General features: G+C 41.8%; 1 protein-coding gene across 1 annotated transcript in view; it reads left to right on the top strand.

Annotated features, from left to right (window-relative positions):
- zbtb16a (zinc finger and BTB domain containing 16a) overlaps positions 1-16366 on the top strand; it is a 143278-nt gene that overhangs the window by 119216 nt on the left and 7696 nt on the right. The window contains exons 5-6 of the mRNA XM_004573472.5: positions 6229-6399; positions 14598-14768. Of these exons, the coding sequence (XP_004573529.1) occupies positions 6229-6399; positions 14598-14768 (342 nt within the window). The remainder of the gene's footprint in view (positions 1-6228; positions 6400-14597; positions 14769-16366) is intronic.

Here is a 16366-nt window from a genome sequence, read left to right as displayed (position 1 = left end):
TTGTTGTTGTGTTTTGGAAGAAACTTTGTGTGGTGGTGCTACAGACAGGCAACTGTTGCCCACAGTGGAAAGGATATCCCTTATAATCAATTTAAAGACTCCTTTCAGTCCATAAAAAAGTAAATTAAAGAAGGCGTTTATTTACTTATTTATTTATTCATTCACTGTGAGATGCATATCTCTGATGACACCCCACGGAGGCGGCGGTAAAAAGGTGCTCTGCGACCTTTTCAGAAAGACTCTGGCTTGATATGCGATGAAGCCTGATTGCAGATGAACAACAAACACTTGACAAAGCTAAAGAGCAGCAGGAACATCGCTGTTTCTTTGATTTCTCACACCTTGTCCTGCCAGCACAGGCGGGGATGTTGTGACTGGTGTTTGTGGAGACTGTCAGTTACATGGTGGGAGATAGGAGAGCAGCCAGTAGGACGGATGTTGTTGTGACTGAATGCTGTTGTACTGTAGAGCAGCGATAGTTCAAGGCAAGAAAATGAAAGAAGACGCTGAGATTTGCATACTAATAATCTAAACATTCAGCTGCGATGGTCACTCCAACTAAACAGGACATGCCGAGAATAATTCGCCTACCGCTGATTTCCTGTAAGGAAACGGACTGAAAAGGTCTAGTTCGACAAACCAAACCAGCACGTCCCGGGGAAGTGTCAGCGATCGGTTGTACTGCTGCCAATGGCTTAGTCAGGTTGAGTCATTTGCGGTTGATTTTTGATTGTCACTATTCAAATGCGCTTGTCCATGTGGCAGAGGCGCGAAAAGGGGGGTAAAGTTAAAATCTGTGACTCTGAATCTAAGACAGCAAATGCTTCTGAGAATAGTGTGGTTTCCTTTTGACCAGGCCACAAAAAAGAAGTCACTTGAAGGTAAACGAAGTAAATAAAGCAAGGGTATATTCACTGGCCTTTCAGGATTTAAGCCTCATGTTTGACAGCTGGGTGCATTCATTTTTCAAACTTCTATTTCCACATCAGGTATGAACGCTCCTTATCAAGATGAATCACATTTAGGTAACTTATCAAGGCAGCAGCTCAGAAAAGAACTCAGATTTCACATGATGCGGTGACTTTGGGATCATGTTTCTGTTATTACGCCTCAAATTGGGACATCTCCAATTAATACTAGTGCACTAGGATGCAGACACCTACATTTAGTCACTATTCTGCCCTCTGTATAGATAAAGTATAGCTTGCTATAGATTGCTATTGACAAGAGCAAGCAGTAACAGAGGTTGAGGGCTGCGGTAATGGCCTGTGATTGAACACCTTGTGCTGAGGTCCCGCTGCTCTCTGCCTCATTAACTCTGGCAGTTCCTCTGTTCAGCACGCTGCATTGCAGGCCACAGTCAGGACGCATTTAACTCTCTCAGCTACAGTCCTGGAAACGTGCATTCAGAAAGGATTTAAACCAGCATAAGGACTTTTAATGCTTTGTCTCGAAAAACGCCTGCGAGTCGTTGCAAATATCCCAGGTAGCTGTTAAGCTTCTAATCGAGGAGCATAGGCTGCTGTTATGTAGAGTATGTGAGTGGCAGCACCTTGAGGTGTACGTGGAGATTTTCAGGTGTGTAGTTACATTTTACCACTCATCAAAATCCATTTCTTCAAGCTTTAGAGTCCTCAAAATGTTCTGAGATCCTGATGGTCCTCAGTCGTGCTGCATTCTGTCACTTCCACATTTAATTCAAATGGCCACCGTGGTGGAACCTATAACCTAGAATTATAGGAACAGTCTTAAGCTGTTTTCATACATGCACTTCAGATCTGAACTTTTCTAGACGTTACCCAACGGAGCTGCAGAGCTGTGAGAATGCAAATGTCCCTTTTATCCGGATCAGACATTAAAACTGCCTTTAACCTGCCAGATCCTCTGATGCAAAGTCAGTGTGATGTCTGCACGTGTGAGACAAGTGCAGCAAACTCTGAAGAGAATGAATGAGCACCATGTGTCCAGTATCAAACACTCAAACCACCCTTGCCTAATCCAGAGTATTTCCAGTAGAGGCCACATGTCTGAAGCAGATTTCCTGTGGTTTGCTAAATGTATGGAGAAAAGGAAACTTCATACAATGTCCCAGCCAGAGTCTCCTATAAATAGACTGATTCTTATATAGTGTTTCACTGCTCGAGCACTGAAAGTATTTTATACAACATGTGCCATTCGCCTATTTGCACCCATTCATGCAAGCACTGTTTTCAACACACTGGAACAATTAAAACTAAGATAACGCACACTGGAGAGCAACTAGGGGTTCAGCGTCTTGCCCAAGGATACATTGCCACACAGAGTGGAGCAGCCAGGGTTAGAACGAGCAACCTTCCGACCTTCAGATTACTACAGCTCAGTTCACCTGTGATAACGGCTCTTGTTGATTTATGCAGATTTATGCAGGTGACAACTGTAAGAATTTCTGATAATTTTTGAAGCCATTAATCAAGATGGATAATTTTTCTGAATAGGTGCGTGAGTGGTGGGTGGTTACCCTGCTGCTGGAAGCGCCAGCCTCAATGGCAAGCATCTAGCTACAGGCCATTTCTCTGCTCCTTGCCCATCCGGCCACTGTCACCTCCCATCGCGGGGTATTCCTCTCCATTACCAGCCTGTGTCCATCCCCCACTTAAATAACAGCAGCCCTGCCACTCCAGACCCATTAAGATACTACCGGCACTGCTGCGGCCCCGCACACAAACAGCCACAAACTGCCCAAGCCTTTATAAATAGATGGCACGAGAAGTGTAGAGAGGCTGGTTAAAGGAGGTAAATTATTCCAAAACAGCCAAACAGGACTGAGACTAAGAACCCTCCACCGCTCTGGCTCCACAGCTCCTCCTTTCAGGTGTCACTTTGGGCTGACTCAATTTTACACTGTAATGGACCTCCTGGGTCAACTACCTTTCTCCCACCTTTCCTTCCTTTTTTATCTCTCCACTGCTCTCTTCATCTATCAGCAGCTGACAAGCCTTTTACTCACTTTACTGCAACACACAATTATTCCCTGTTCTGAAGTTTGGACCGCTTAATTTTATCTAACAGTAATCAATGTTAGCACTTTGCTACAAACTGTGCTTTGCAGACAAGGAGGGCAAACGATAGCAAGGAGGAAGCAATTTCCTACAGTACATAGACTCAGCAGCATAGGTGAAAGATCTGGGATGTAACGTGCAGTTTGTGGAAAAAGTCTTAAAGACTTTTTTTACTTACTGGTGTCAGATGGACTTTCTGTACTGGCTGGTTAGTCAAACCATTTATTTCTATGATGTTATTTGTACTGTTATTAAAGTTCTGGAACTAGTTGGACTTTTTCCCACATTTAATTAAACATAGGATGTAGAAAGTCTTACTGTAGTTGGTGTATTCCTACACTCCAATGAGATCCATAGAAACATATTAACAGGAAAATTTATCATTTCTGTGCTCGTTAGCTAGTTTGCTAACATTGCTAACCTTTGGTTAGGTTTAAGCACAAAACACCACATGGTTTGGCTTAAAATAATTAGTTTGTTAAGGTCTAGGGGCCTTGCGTGATCCCGCAGTAGTAAATATGCAGTTGTTATGCAGGATTCTAGGAATGGTCGTGGTTAGAAGAAACGGCATTAACTAAGCAACAAATATCGATCTGGAATACAAGTGTATGTAATCTTATCAGTTCATCTACCCAACACAACATCCGCCCTGCAAAAATAATTGGACTTCCTCCTTTGCTGCTGTCGGAGCTACAACAGGCATTAAAGTGCTTTGTATCTTAAAATGAATAGAGATGGCAATTACATGTAAATGTGGGTTGTAATAAGATGCTTTAGTGTTGGCAAAATGCCTGAAACATTAGTTAATAGCAGCTCTTCGAGGCTCAGAAAGTCAAAAACTGCATAAATATGTGGTCATTTTTGATTATTTACTTGTGTGGTGTTTAGAGAGCAGCATGTTTAAACGTCCATCACTTTCTGGTGGTTTGCTTGTACTAACCATCTTTGTTCCAGTGTTCTCAGCTAGATTGTATTGCTTTTGATAAAAGCAGTCACTGTCAGAGCTCTTTTAAAGTTGATACACACTTTGGTGATGCATATTGTTCACCATAATGCGCCGCGCCACTGTAACTGCCCTGACTTCAAAGTCGTGTTTTTCATGCGGTGCTTCCACTTTTTTGTTCCACTGCTTTGTTTTTCTGTGTGTGTCTGTCTGCGTGTGTGTTGGTATCTGGGTTTCAGATTTCCACCATGCCTTGGCCTAAACCTGAGGTCAGAGGTCTGCTGACCTTTTACATTCCAAAACCTTTTTTTTTCCCTCTAATTCTTGATCTTTGGCCAAAGTCTCCACCCAACCCTACCCCCAAGTCCACTATTCTCTCATTTTCTCTGATGCCCATTTCACCTCTTGTGCACTTACACCATTGTTAGTTTCTTCTTTCAATAATAGAACTTTATTTTTACATATTCAGTCCAACTCTGAATGTTGTGATTGATCTGATATAGCCTAAAGGAAGAAGTATTGTGCTTATGGAGGATCACTGAGTTAGCCAGACCTTAGATGGATTACAAGCTAAAGAAGGAGGAGTGAGGTAGAAAAAGGTGAGAAGTGACTAAAACCTGGATTGTCAGTCAAAGCTATTATCGTACCTGAAATGTCCTGAAGGGATTCTAAAAGCAATAATAGGCATTCATTGGCCTCTTCAGTGGCCTTTTCAATGATAAACGCAGAGAGGACAAGAAGACAGAATTGAAAAAAGAGCAAGCAAGTTTAGATGTAAGTTTAGATGTAGATGTAGGAAATAGATAGATAGATAAATAGATGTTCTGAGCTAAGAAGTGGCTAATTTCCAAAGGGTGATCCTCAAGGTGGCATGAATATGCTCGGAAAAATTAAAAAGCAAAAGGTTGCAAAAACGCTGCCCTGTGTTTGGGGGGGAATAAGTTGGTCAGCAGCACATTTGGAGTTATCCTCCAAGGAGCATGAATATAACTGACATCACATGTAGGGCTGGAAGATTAGTACCTCGGGCTTTCAGTCATGAGTGCTCACCACGGTGTTAATGAAAACTCTACACTCCTGTAGACAAGCCTGATTCCTTTCATGTACAAGAAAAAATGAGAAATAGAGACAGTCCGAAAGTCAGAAGGGAAAGGTTTGTCAATATTTATTTTTTCTCCACTACTTGCAACAAAGTGAGAATTTTTTTTCCTCGTTTCGCTCTTCAGCATCACTTTCTTCTGCTACAAACCGAAATCTCCTCTCTTTACCTGCTTTCCAGCAACTCTTTTCTATCCTTCCTCCTATCATCATTCTCCAGCAATATACTCCCTCCCTTCATCCCGGTTCTTTAGCGTGTAGAACAGCAGAGACAGTGATTGATCTGGTGTGGAGGCTGTCGTGGGCCCGCCTCCTCCTCCAGTGGTTATGAACATGAGGCGGGCTGCTCTTCATAGATTTTTAAATTAGTGTCAGCTTTGCCCCAAAGATGTGTTATTGACTGATGAAATAGAAACTGAGCTCCAAACACTCAGTCCTTCCCCAGAGTTTTCCCCAGCCTGGTAATTGAAAAAGTGTGAAGGGAGTGTGTTCAAAGGAGCGTGCAGTTGGGTGTGTGTGTGCGTGTTTGTGTGTGTGTGCGTGTGTTCTGCTGTGTTTGTGGGCTCTTTATCTCTGCTGGAGAAAAATGCACAGTGCTCGCTGGAGTCAAGATTCGATTGAAGTATTGCATAGGAGATCTTTATCTTTCTACACACCCACCCTAAAACATGAATGCTGCATGCAACTTTAATCCTATAAATACAGTATTTTTTTACATGCACTTGTGAAAAAGTTTTTTGTTTTCCTGGGTTCTTTTCTTTTTCTTCATTCAAATTTGATGTGCTAAAGTTCTCGACATCATACCTGTGTTGTTATCCTGTATTTTAATCACTGTAAGGATACACAGCCGTGTGTGATTGGTTTGAGAAAAGCTGGCTTTGGCTGTCACTCTGGATCTACATTGAAGTGCTACTGAATAGCTCCGTAGTGACAGTGCTTTATTCTTCCTGAAATAACCACTGCACAACTTGGATCTAAGTTTGTTTTTTTTTTTTAACACAAGCACCTATAAGGTCATATTCATCCCTTTAATTGCAAAAGAATGGATACACAAAAAGACATGCGACAAGTCAAGAAACGTGAGGTCGGATGACTTTTAATAAATAATGTTTGCCTCGAATTAACTTGCGGTGTTTTTTTGCTCCGCAGGCTCGGACATGGCCATCTTTTGCCTGCTTTGTGGGAAGCGCTTCCAGACCCAGACAGCATTGCAGCAGCACATGGAAGTCCATGCCGGAGTTCGCAGCTACATTTGCAGCGAATGCAACCGGACTTTCCCCAGCCATACTGCACTCAAGCGTCACCTACGCTCACACACAGGTCAGTGAAAGCCGCCTGTGGTGATAAGGCGGCGATATCATTTCACCGAGGTGTTCCATGGGGCGTTATCTGTCTATTCATATCCAGCCTTTTCTCTTGGTCTGGAATATGCGAATGCTGTAACAAATTAAGTGCAGTAGTCCATAATACATTCTCTGTTTGATCTTGGGCGACCCGCATGTACCCACACCAGGTCGGAAAGGTAATCCCTTTGCTCTTTTTTTTCTGTATCCTAGAGTCTGCTTTGATTTTAATTCAAAATACCTCCAAAAGTAGGATTCATCATAATTAGATGTCTGAACCACCTCCTTCCTAATGCTAAGGAAGCACATCCAGAACTAGTCCCTGTAATTCCTAGCTGAGTAACAGTCACCTTCCAAAACTTTGAGTATATAGTAGATGAAACACGAAGACCTGACAACTGCAGCCATTTGTTTTGTTAAATCAGTGCACTTATACAGCTTAGCCTTTTGATTCATTTCCTTAGCGTATTTAACAAAAACAACTCAAATCCTTCTAATAAAATGGATGGCATTGCGCACTAACAAGTAGTTGATATCTTTAACTTCTAAGTAGTTTCCATGAATGACATGCTAACTCATGTGCACAAAGTCTGTATTTTTTACTTTTTAAGGTTTCTTCAAGTCCAAAAGCTGCTGTGTGTTTACTTTAGGATGGGAGTTTTAACTTTCACTGTCCAGGACAACTGGGTGTGATAAGAGAGAGTAAAAGAAGTGATGCCACTGCCTTTATTTCCTTTTCTTTAGGGCAACAAATACGATACATACATGAACTCTCATACAACTTACACATATTTAAGCTCGTCATACAACAAAGGACCTTCATCACATATAGGATGCCTGAATGAAAAGGTACATAGACCCATATGAATGGTAGTGACAGTATCACTCCCTATCAGATATCCAGTTCTCTTATCAGTTAGCCAGGAGCGGAGCACGTGTATGTAGATAAAGGACTTTCAGGTGGAAGCCTTAGTAATCACCAAAGTATTGACTATTGGAGAAATGATTAGTAGGAATTAATAATGGCAGAATACATTTTCCACCCAGCTCATACTGATGCCAGATTTCCGTTTTATTTATCGTGCATGCCCACACCTACTAGACCACAGACGTGCAGTCCCTGTGGTTCCATAAAATCTACATTTATTATTATTCCAGCTGATGCTCTACCTAAACGGTACATATTCTTAATTTTTGTGTGTGTTTAATGGAGGCTAGTATAATGTCCAGCAGTGTCCCATAATTCAGGTCATCTGAGTTCATTTTTAGCATAAAATAAAATATAATTCATTCTCAAACAACACGTAGGGATAGGGTGGCTAGTACAGCACAGCCAGCGTAGGGTTGCCATCGACAAATATAGGTATACAAATAAAGAATTCATGTTTTGTTTGTAGCAAATTTGAGTGAATTATGTTACCACTTTCCTGTTACGCTGCTGTTTTTGCTCATCTGAATAAACAGTATTAATTCAGGTCAACACAAAATGAATTCTGCAGCAGTCACAAAAAGCGTATTTACAGCAACTATTTTTTTCTTGTTGTTGCTGTTGTTGGGTTTTTTGGTTTGTTTGTTTGTTTTTTTCCCCCCTTTTTGTCAACTTGTAATACTCACGGTGTTGGCTCTCTACTGAGATGAGGCCAGGATACTAATACATTTTTGCGAGGGAGCAGAGGTAGCCTGACGGATGCGGCTATTCAGAGTAAAGAGAAAAAAGCCGTAGCCATGACAGAATATGAACACATGGAAATGAATCCCATTTCACTGGCAAGGGGATGGACGCTTTTTTCCTTCCCCCTCTCTCTCTCTGTCTCTTAGCCAGCCGCCTGTCTGCGACCTTAAATAACAGTCTCACTGTCAGAGCCGATTTAGCTCACCGGCTCACGGATAAATATTTGAAACGAAAGGCAGTGAGATGAGAGCAGTCGGCCCTATTTACAAGTCAGGCGAATACACCATTAGTGTGTGATGGTGGCAGAAGCCGGGGGGGGTTGAGGTGGCGGAGGAGGGAGGGGGGGGAGGCGGACGTGGCTGCTTGAGCCGCCTGTACAGTAGCGGTGCACACATCTGTTCTATCTACCAGACATTGGAGGGGACACATGCAGCGTCTCTGATCCACCTGCCCACCCGGGCGACGCAAATGTCACCTCAGCTCGTCAGTGGAGCTGCAGATGAGACTTTGCAGCCTCCTGCCACTTTGAACCTCATCCCACTGTGGGCGTGTGTTAAATCACAATGAGCCAGCCGTGAAAGCAATCGTTTAAATATGATGCAGAGCCTTTTGTCAGGGGATTATAAAGTCAGCAACTTGCACAGCCATCATAGGCGCCAGAAATAGGTCTAATTTACCCTCCAAAAAAAAAAAGTAGAGGCATGGTGTTCCTCTGCATTTACACTTTGATGTTAATAATCTCATTCACACTTTGCTTGGTAACGAGGCAAAAATAGTGCTTAAAAACAGACAGCTAGACAGCGTATCCACCTTAGAGAATCAGCCTTATAACTTTACCTTCATGTGATGCAGAGACACGTGCACTCTCACCTAGCAAAGTTCAAGTTCGGATTTTTGTCTAATTCTTTTCTTTATATTTTGCTATTTGTTCCTTAATGTATCAATGTTGTGTTTTCAAGTTTTATCGGATGCATCAAACATGCAGAACCCATAAAAGGGTTGGTTGGGTTAAGATGTGGAAACGATTCAATTAATAACGCCCTAATTAACTTATTTTCACTTGTATCAAACGTTAGATCTACACCTTAACTAAAGTGCCATCCTCGCTTGTTTTGTGCATGTATTTTCTAGGAGAATATTCCATTCAAAAAGAAATATAGATTAAGTGAGCATGCAAAGGGGTGTATCTGTAAAGATAAATTAGACGTTAAGCCTGTCTGAATGGAGCCCTAGAGGCAAAGCTGCAGTAATGTAAGTCTGTAAATGTAAATAAATTATGTCCGTCTGTATGTTCTTATCAGCTAGGATCTTTTCTCGTCTGGATTCTGTAAGTCAGCTCAGCTCAAGACATTTGAGTGATTAAAAGCAAATTGCATAAAGAAAGCTGCCATGTATTGGAAAGGAAATCTTTAAACCAACCAAAGTTTCTGCAGTAATGTGCATTTGTTTTATTTATTTACTTCAAGTTAACTTTATGCAAGCGCCAAAAAGCAGATAAAATGGGAACCATTGGCTCTTCCTTCTATAGTTTTAGTTCTGGTCCTAAAAACATCAAAACCGTTGTCATTAATGCTGATTAATGGCATACGCTATCAAAGACAGTTTATCCATATTGCAAAAGCTAACAGTGCTTAGTAATTGCTAACTAATTACTTTGATAAATGGAAGTAGTGACTAAGAGATGTTTCCATTTGGTGTCATATTTTGTCTGGATTAATAAAGACTCATCACTGAACACATTTAAATTTAAGATCTGAGATATGTGTAAATTACTTTTTGAATGAAGGTTCAGCTCTATAGGTTTTCTCTCGATTTAAAAATGATTCCTTAAAAAACTGTGCTTTAAAATAAAAAACCAAAATGAATTTTTGTTTCATGTAAACTCCAAAATTTAAATCTAAAAAAGCATATATTATAATAATTGTGACATCATTGTATATTTTCATGTAAGTATTATATTATATTCTATTACACTTGCATTATATATTAAAGCAGCACAACAGTGTCCCTGTTGACAAAACCTGCTTTGCAAAGGGAGGAGAAAAACCTTTCACATGCCGCCATTTTTTTCTCTTTGTTTTTCTAATTTTGGGAAAAGCAGTTAGTTATATGCCAAGTTAAATCACAAAATTAATTCATTCTTCTTGTCTGTTTCTCTTATTCTGATTTAGTGATGGTTGATCTGTTTTTGTTGTTTTCGGAGGGTGTGCTGTTCTTACAGATTTAGCCTTCCGCTTCATTCAGACCTGGAAAAATTGTATTTCCTCTCATCTGGACTTAAGGCAGACACTGAAACATGGAAAGTAATTGAAAACAAAACACTGCAGGAGAAACGCTGATCCATATTATATTACCGTAATAATGGCTTTTCAGTGGCAGACTTTGGCGTTTAGGTGTGACAGTTGTGTGGTAAATGAGGTTTGGATGAGGTGTCTTTGTTCCAGTGCGCGCAGTTGTTTCCAGCACACAAATGTATCATGGATGCACTGGTTCCTGGCAGGTATTTTCCCAGAAGCACGGCTCAGTTTTGACAAAAAATCCCCAGTAAATACCAAAACCTCAATTCCTGGTATTCAACCTTAATTTTTATGGACAGACAATGGCAGCTCATCTTCCATACAAAGCATTCTAGATATTGCTTGGTTATTGGTTGACTCACTATTCGGTTGTATCAGCTGACAGCAGAAAGCAGCAAAAGCACTTTTATGGACATTCATTACGCGTGCTTCATTTTACCTGTCTGCAGCTTTATCTTTTGAACGCAGCCTTGCTGGTGCGGGCTTTGACACTGGATCACCGTTTAGGACGAGGAAGCAGGAAAAAAAAAACAACCTGATTTAATGGTGTTTATTTCAGCATCTTAATCTTGCCATCTCTCTTTCGCCTCCATCACTGTGTTTTCATTTTCTTCCATCCACCTGCGGTTTCATTACCTCCCCTTAACATCCTATTGCACATTCTTACTGCGATGTTGCCTATCTGTTAAATTTATTTTTGTCTTTATTTCGCGCATGTAGTACAGTATAGGTTCGAGCACTCACGCACAAATGCACAATGTTGGCTCATAAAAAGTGGCAGTCATAGCAGCTGTGTTATTTTTCTTCCCCGGCACCACATGCACACAGACATACACACTCTCTCTTTACAGACCAGACCTTCATTAATATTCTGTTGTTGTGCACTGTCTGTGTGTAAGTGTCTGTTTTTTTTTTCCCTTTTTTTTTTTTTTTTTTTTTAACTCTGGGCCAATTTGCTGTCTGCTGTGGCGGGGTGTTTTGTGTTCGCAGCTGTATTTGATAGTGCTACAGCCAGAAAGAGAGAGAGAGCGAGAGAGGGCTGAATTGAATTTAGAGAGAGAGAATGAGGCAGTTTCTGGTCCTGGCAGTGATGGAGCCTGGTGATTTACAGCCTCTTACCGTATATAATGAACACGCACCGTGTGCCCATGGGCACAGGAACCCTCAGCAGTCCTTTGGGGTGTCAAAGGAGGTGATGAGGAGGGGTCAGGAGACGCAGGTGGTGATGCTCGGGGGCACCCTTGGGTTCAGTCACCATGCTGTGGTTCCACCTCACTTTGCCGGGTCCTCATCTGTCGCGTCCCTGCCATGTGGTCACACCACAGAGGGATGGAGAAATGGAGAGAAAATAAAGAGGAAAGCAAGAATGGAAGGATGGAGAGATGGGGGAAGTAATAGTAGCAGATTTGGGATGGACGGAGGACGTGTTCCTATTATTCTCCGCCTCCCATGAGAATATATCCTGACAAAATGAAGCCTTGTCTGCTCCTTTACATTCTCACAATGTGATTACAGAATTGTGTCCGACTTATATAAAACTCTGCAGTGCAACTTTGCACTTTGGCGTCCCCGAGTGGCAATGGGAGATAACATGCGTGATGAGCATCCAGCAACAGGGTGCTTGAGTGAGACCGAACCCCCTCTGTATGTTATACCACGGTTATTTTTTAGCTTCTGCTGATACCAGAAGCTCCTTAATTAGATTTACACTGGGTCTCTAAGCCTGAATATTATATATTTGTTGTCTATTCATTATATATAGCTAAAGCAGTTGTAGCCAGCACAGACTAACAGAGGCACCCTTACTTTAGCGCAGTAACTGTAGCATTGATTTGTGTGTTTGGGTATAGGAAAACTATTTTTTTTGTTTTGCATTGTTGTCAAATATGATTTTGAGGTTGTTTTCTTCTTGCTTTTTGTTTATTGCTGTTATTTCTTGTAAGATTTGCATAAATGTCTACAGTAACTTGAGATAAAGTCAGTGTAAATGGGTTAAATTGAAGTGATTTATAAACCAAATCTAAGCTTCAGATCATTTACAAAGCTATAAGAGAGATCATGGACACTCTCCAAAACTCTTTATTGTGTTTTCCAATTTAATTTAAATAGCACTAACTCACCATCACAAACATACAGAATACATATTGTGTAGAAATCTGTATTGTGCAGAAATCCTTTATTATATTATCAAATGAATCAAGTTCTTTCCTACTAATGGAAGATTTTTGATGTTTGCCAACAGCACACGTTAGCACAGAAACACGCATCTAAACGTAAATAGCCCTCCACAGACATTCTTCAAGTATTAGCATCCCACTTGCTGGTTTGATCGGAGGCCTTAATTAAAGGCAGGTGAATCTGAGCTCAATTATTATTCTTGCAGCATCGTGCAAGCCCACCGAGCTCTGTGATGGATTGTGATCTCTGCTGTGGTTGAAACGCTAGAAAGAGCACAATGTCTTACAGCGGGAGCCACTGATAACTTCATGCAGACAAATAAAGACTGTCACTTTTATTGATTTTTGCCCAGCCCCCACCACTGCCACCATATACACCCACATCCCCTGCTCCATCCCTGTCTCAGTTTTATCCCTCCCCCTTTACCCCCTCCAATCCCCAGCATTCCCTTTAATGGGAATGCATCCAGCATCAGAAGGCTTTGAAAACATTTCCCTCCCCAAAAGTATAACATAGCCGACACGTGATCAACATTTAAAGAGTATCCAGTTTACATTCCTTTCCCATCCTTTCTTTGTCTCTCCTTCTAAATAAACCAGTTACATGTGTGCATACTCTATGTGCATACATAAAATCTCAAATAAAATATGCAGGATGGAAGTGAAATAGTCTCTTAACAGCGGGGCAGTGGTAGCAGCACATAACGAGAAATGCAATTTATTCTCTGGCACGTTGCTACTTGGACAGGCAGATAATGAAAGGCATAGGTCACTGATGGTGACTTAAACCTGCAGCGGTAGAGTGAAATACATTAATAAATATCCACAACATTACTTGGATGGAGAGTGTAACACTGGGGGGAAGCAAATGACGCAAGAAGCAGCCCCTCATCAAACACGGAAATACAATTAGTCTTTGAACTGCTGGTGAGAGGCTCCTGCAAATCATAATATCCCTGATCACTGACATCTGAATATGCATTACAGCAGCCCTGTGGGGACCTGTGCAGTGGCAGCATGAGGGGGAGAATGTTATCATTTTCATTTCTGAAAGCATGCATGCTATACAACCGCCAGCAGTCTGATGCCTACAATAACTGCGATGTCTCAGGAAGGAAATATGATGCTATCTAAGGAAAAATTAAGGAAGGGTGGAGACGGGGCGTAAGGAGGCTAATATAAGCCAGTCAACATGCTGCCAGTGAATGTCAAGACATGGTACATTTATCTTCATTTACATTTTTAGGCATTGTCATTTAACCGTGATGATGACACACTGTCTAAAATACAAATATTGTGTTTTAGGACCGGCTACATGGCAGTGATCGAGGATGCAGAGTAATTTGGACTCTACGACTAGACCAGTTAAAGACAAATGCCTGAATTTGGGTCTGCTTAAACACATATATATCCAAGGATAATAGATTCTGTGATGACAAACTCACTTCTTTATCCTAGGTTTGCACATTAGTTAGGTGATCCATTAGTGCATTGTGACACTGGGTCTGCATGGTCAATAATACATCTCGAGGCTGGTGAGCAGCCATGACAGGCTACAATTATTTAAGGGTTTGGACAAAGCAAAACAACAGCGCAGGTGATTTGTAGACAAAGACAACAGATGGGTTATACTTGTCTGCTGTTATTAAAGGCTTTATGTAGCTACGCATTGGAAGATACTGCATGCTGCTCTTGCATTGTGCACAACCCCGACAAAATAATCAGATAAAGTAAAACATTTTGCAATGCGGCTTCCTTCACAGTAGCTTTCTAATTTTTTTTGAAGGTGGAAGCTATTTTCAGACATTTGACGTTCTTCTTTGTCACAATTACTAGAGTAACACTTGAATTGTACATGTAAATAAAGACAAAACCTAAGCTTCTTGGTGCTGTCATTTGCACTGAGTTGTCATTAACCCTTCGAGCTATCTTTTCACGAGCTCAACCAGTGCAGTCTTTAGCCTTTTTATGATACAATGTCATCAGCAGTTTGTGTGAATGTGTCCTATTTTTTCTTTCCACATTTTAGCCGGGGACCACCCATTTGAGTGTGAGTTCTGCGGGAGCTGCTTCCGAGATGAGAGCACGCTGAAGGGCCACAAGCGCATCCACACCGGAGAGAAGCCCTATGAATGTAACGGGTGTGGGAAGAAGTTCAGCCTCAAGCACCAGCTGGAAACCCACTACCGTGTGCACACAGGTACTGTGACCAAAATAAGTAAAGGCTTTAGCGATAATGGATAACAATCAAAGCATTCGGAACTATTTATTCTCACTTGATTCTGTGTTGTTTGCGGTAGAAAATGAAAATCTATCGTGTGCAACACAGTGTAGCATCACAACAACTTTAGCTTTTTGTTTCAGAGCAAAAAACTGTAGAACTTCCTGTTCAACATTTTTCATATATACTCAGTTAACAAATGTTTGGGTGTCTGTAGAGGCCCAGTGACCCCCAAACTTGGGCAGGACAAAAATGGATGCCAGATCATTTCAGATACAATATGTTAACAAATTAATTTTGCAGGTGATAGCAGCTATGTGAAAAAGGCCAGACTAGTGTTTTACACTTGCTTTTGAGTCTTTTACTGTACTAAGTTCTTCTCACCTCACTTGCAGAAAGAGCATAAACTGCAGTAATGAGGTGTTCTAAAACATATGGTGCATGATGGGGGAGCCTGTTAAGGGACTCTCTTCTAGAAAATCCAAGTTGCAAGGCGCAGACCAAACCAGATGAATATCTTTGTTGCTGAGATACAGTAGATGAATGTCTCAGAAGACTTTGTATTGATCTTAGTATATTTAGAGCCCCATAAAGATGTTGACACAGTGATAAGCTAGGTGCCCTGGAGAATGAGTGCGTGCTACGTAGCAGAGTGAGCGAGGATACCACAAGTGCTCACCAGGATGGCACACAGCCAAAGGTTTATGCTTCCTCACCATCCCTTTTTCTCAAACACACACATAGCAGCACCCTCCCATCTCCCATTCAATAAACCAGCTGTTAAGCCACACTATCAAGGCAGCCTGTCCAATAATTGGCTTCCCCCCCCATCCACCCTTTCGCCTTTTGTGTTGGGGAGGGGGGCTTTGCGTTAAGCTGGAGAGCAACAGCAGATAACAAGAGCAAGTGACAAGCTCACAGTCAAAGGCCACCTCGCACAAAAGGGAGCTGCTTGATGAATCATCGACATTGGCAACCCAACCCCTCCCCGACCCGTCCTCTCCACACATTCCAAATGCCAATGGCGGATCAATACCTGGGCCCTATTTGCAATTCATTATTAGCTGGTTATTTGAAGCGACCCTGTTTACAGTCTGGTTATCAATATCAACATCATGCAGGTGTCCACACTGCTACAAAGAAGCGCGGGGCCTGCAACACTGTATTTATGCTTATTGGCTCAATGGAAGCGTAACCCGGGCCCTGTGGAGGTCAAGGTTAACCGGGGATTCAAAGGAGCAGACGGGCTGGGCAGCAGAGGCACAAAGTCGGACGTTTCGCAGCACACATGCGCAAAGATCTAGCTGAAAGGTGACAGCGAGCGCTGGGCCAGATCACTTCCGACAGCCCATTTCAAATGCCATTGGTAAAGGTCAGCATTTACATGTCTAATTTGCGTCTGCCGGCTTGAGCGCTGGTGGATTATTCCGTGCCATCACTCAAATCTTTAGCACATTTAGGCTGGCCGCTGTTGCTGAATTGAAATGTGCCTCTGGAATATAGCAGCCCCCACAGCAAGAAAGCAGTGTTGCACTATGATTTATGACACTTGCAGGAGTTCTCGGTGTCGTCAGCTG

Source organism: Maylandia zebra, linkage group LG10 (genome assembly GCF_041146795.1).
Source record: "Maylandia zebra isolate NMK-2024a linkage group LG10, Mzebra_GT3a, whole genome shotgun sequence".
In the NCBI taxonomy this organism is placed as follows: Eukaryota; Metazoa; Chordata; class Actinopteri; order Cichliformes; family Cichlidae; genus Maylandia; species Maylandia zebra.
Note: the sequence above shows the minus strand (reverse complement) of the source record. Positions and strands in the feature narration are given on the sequence as shown.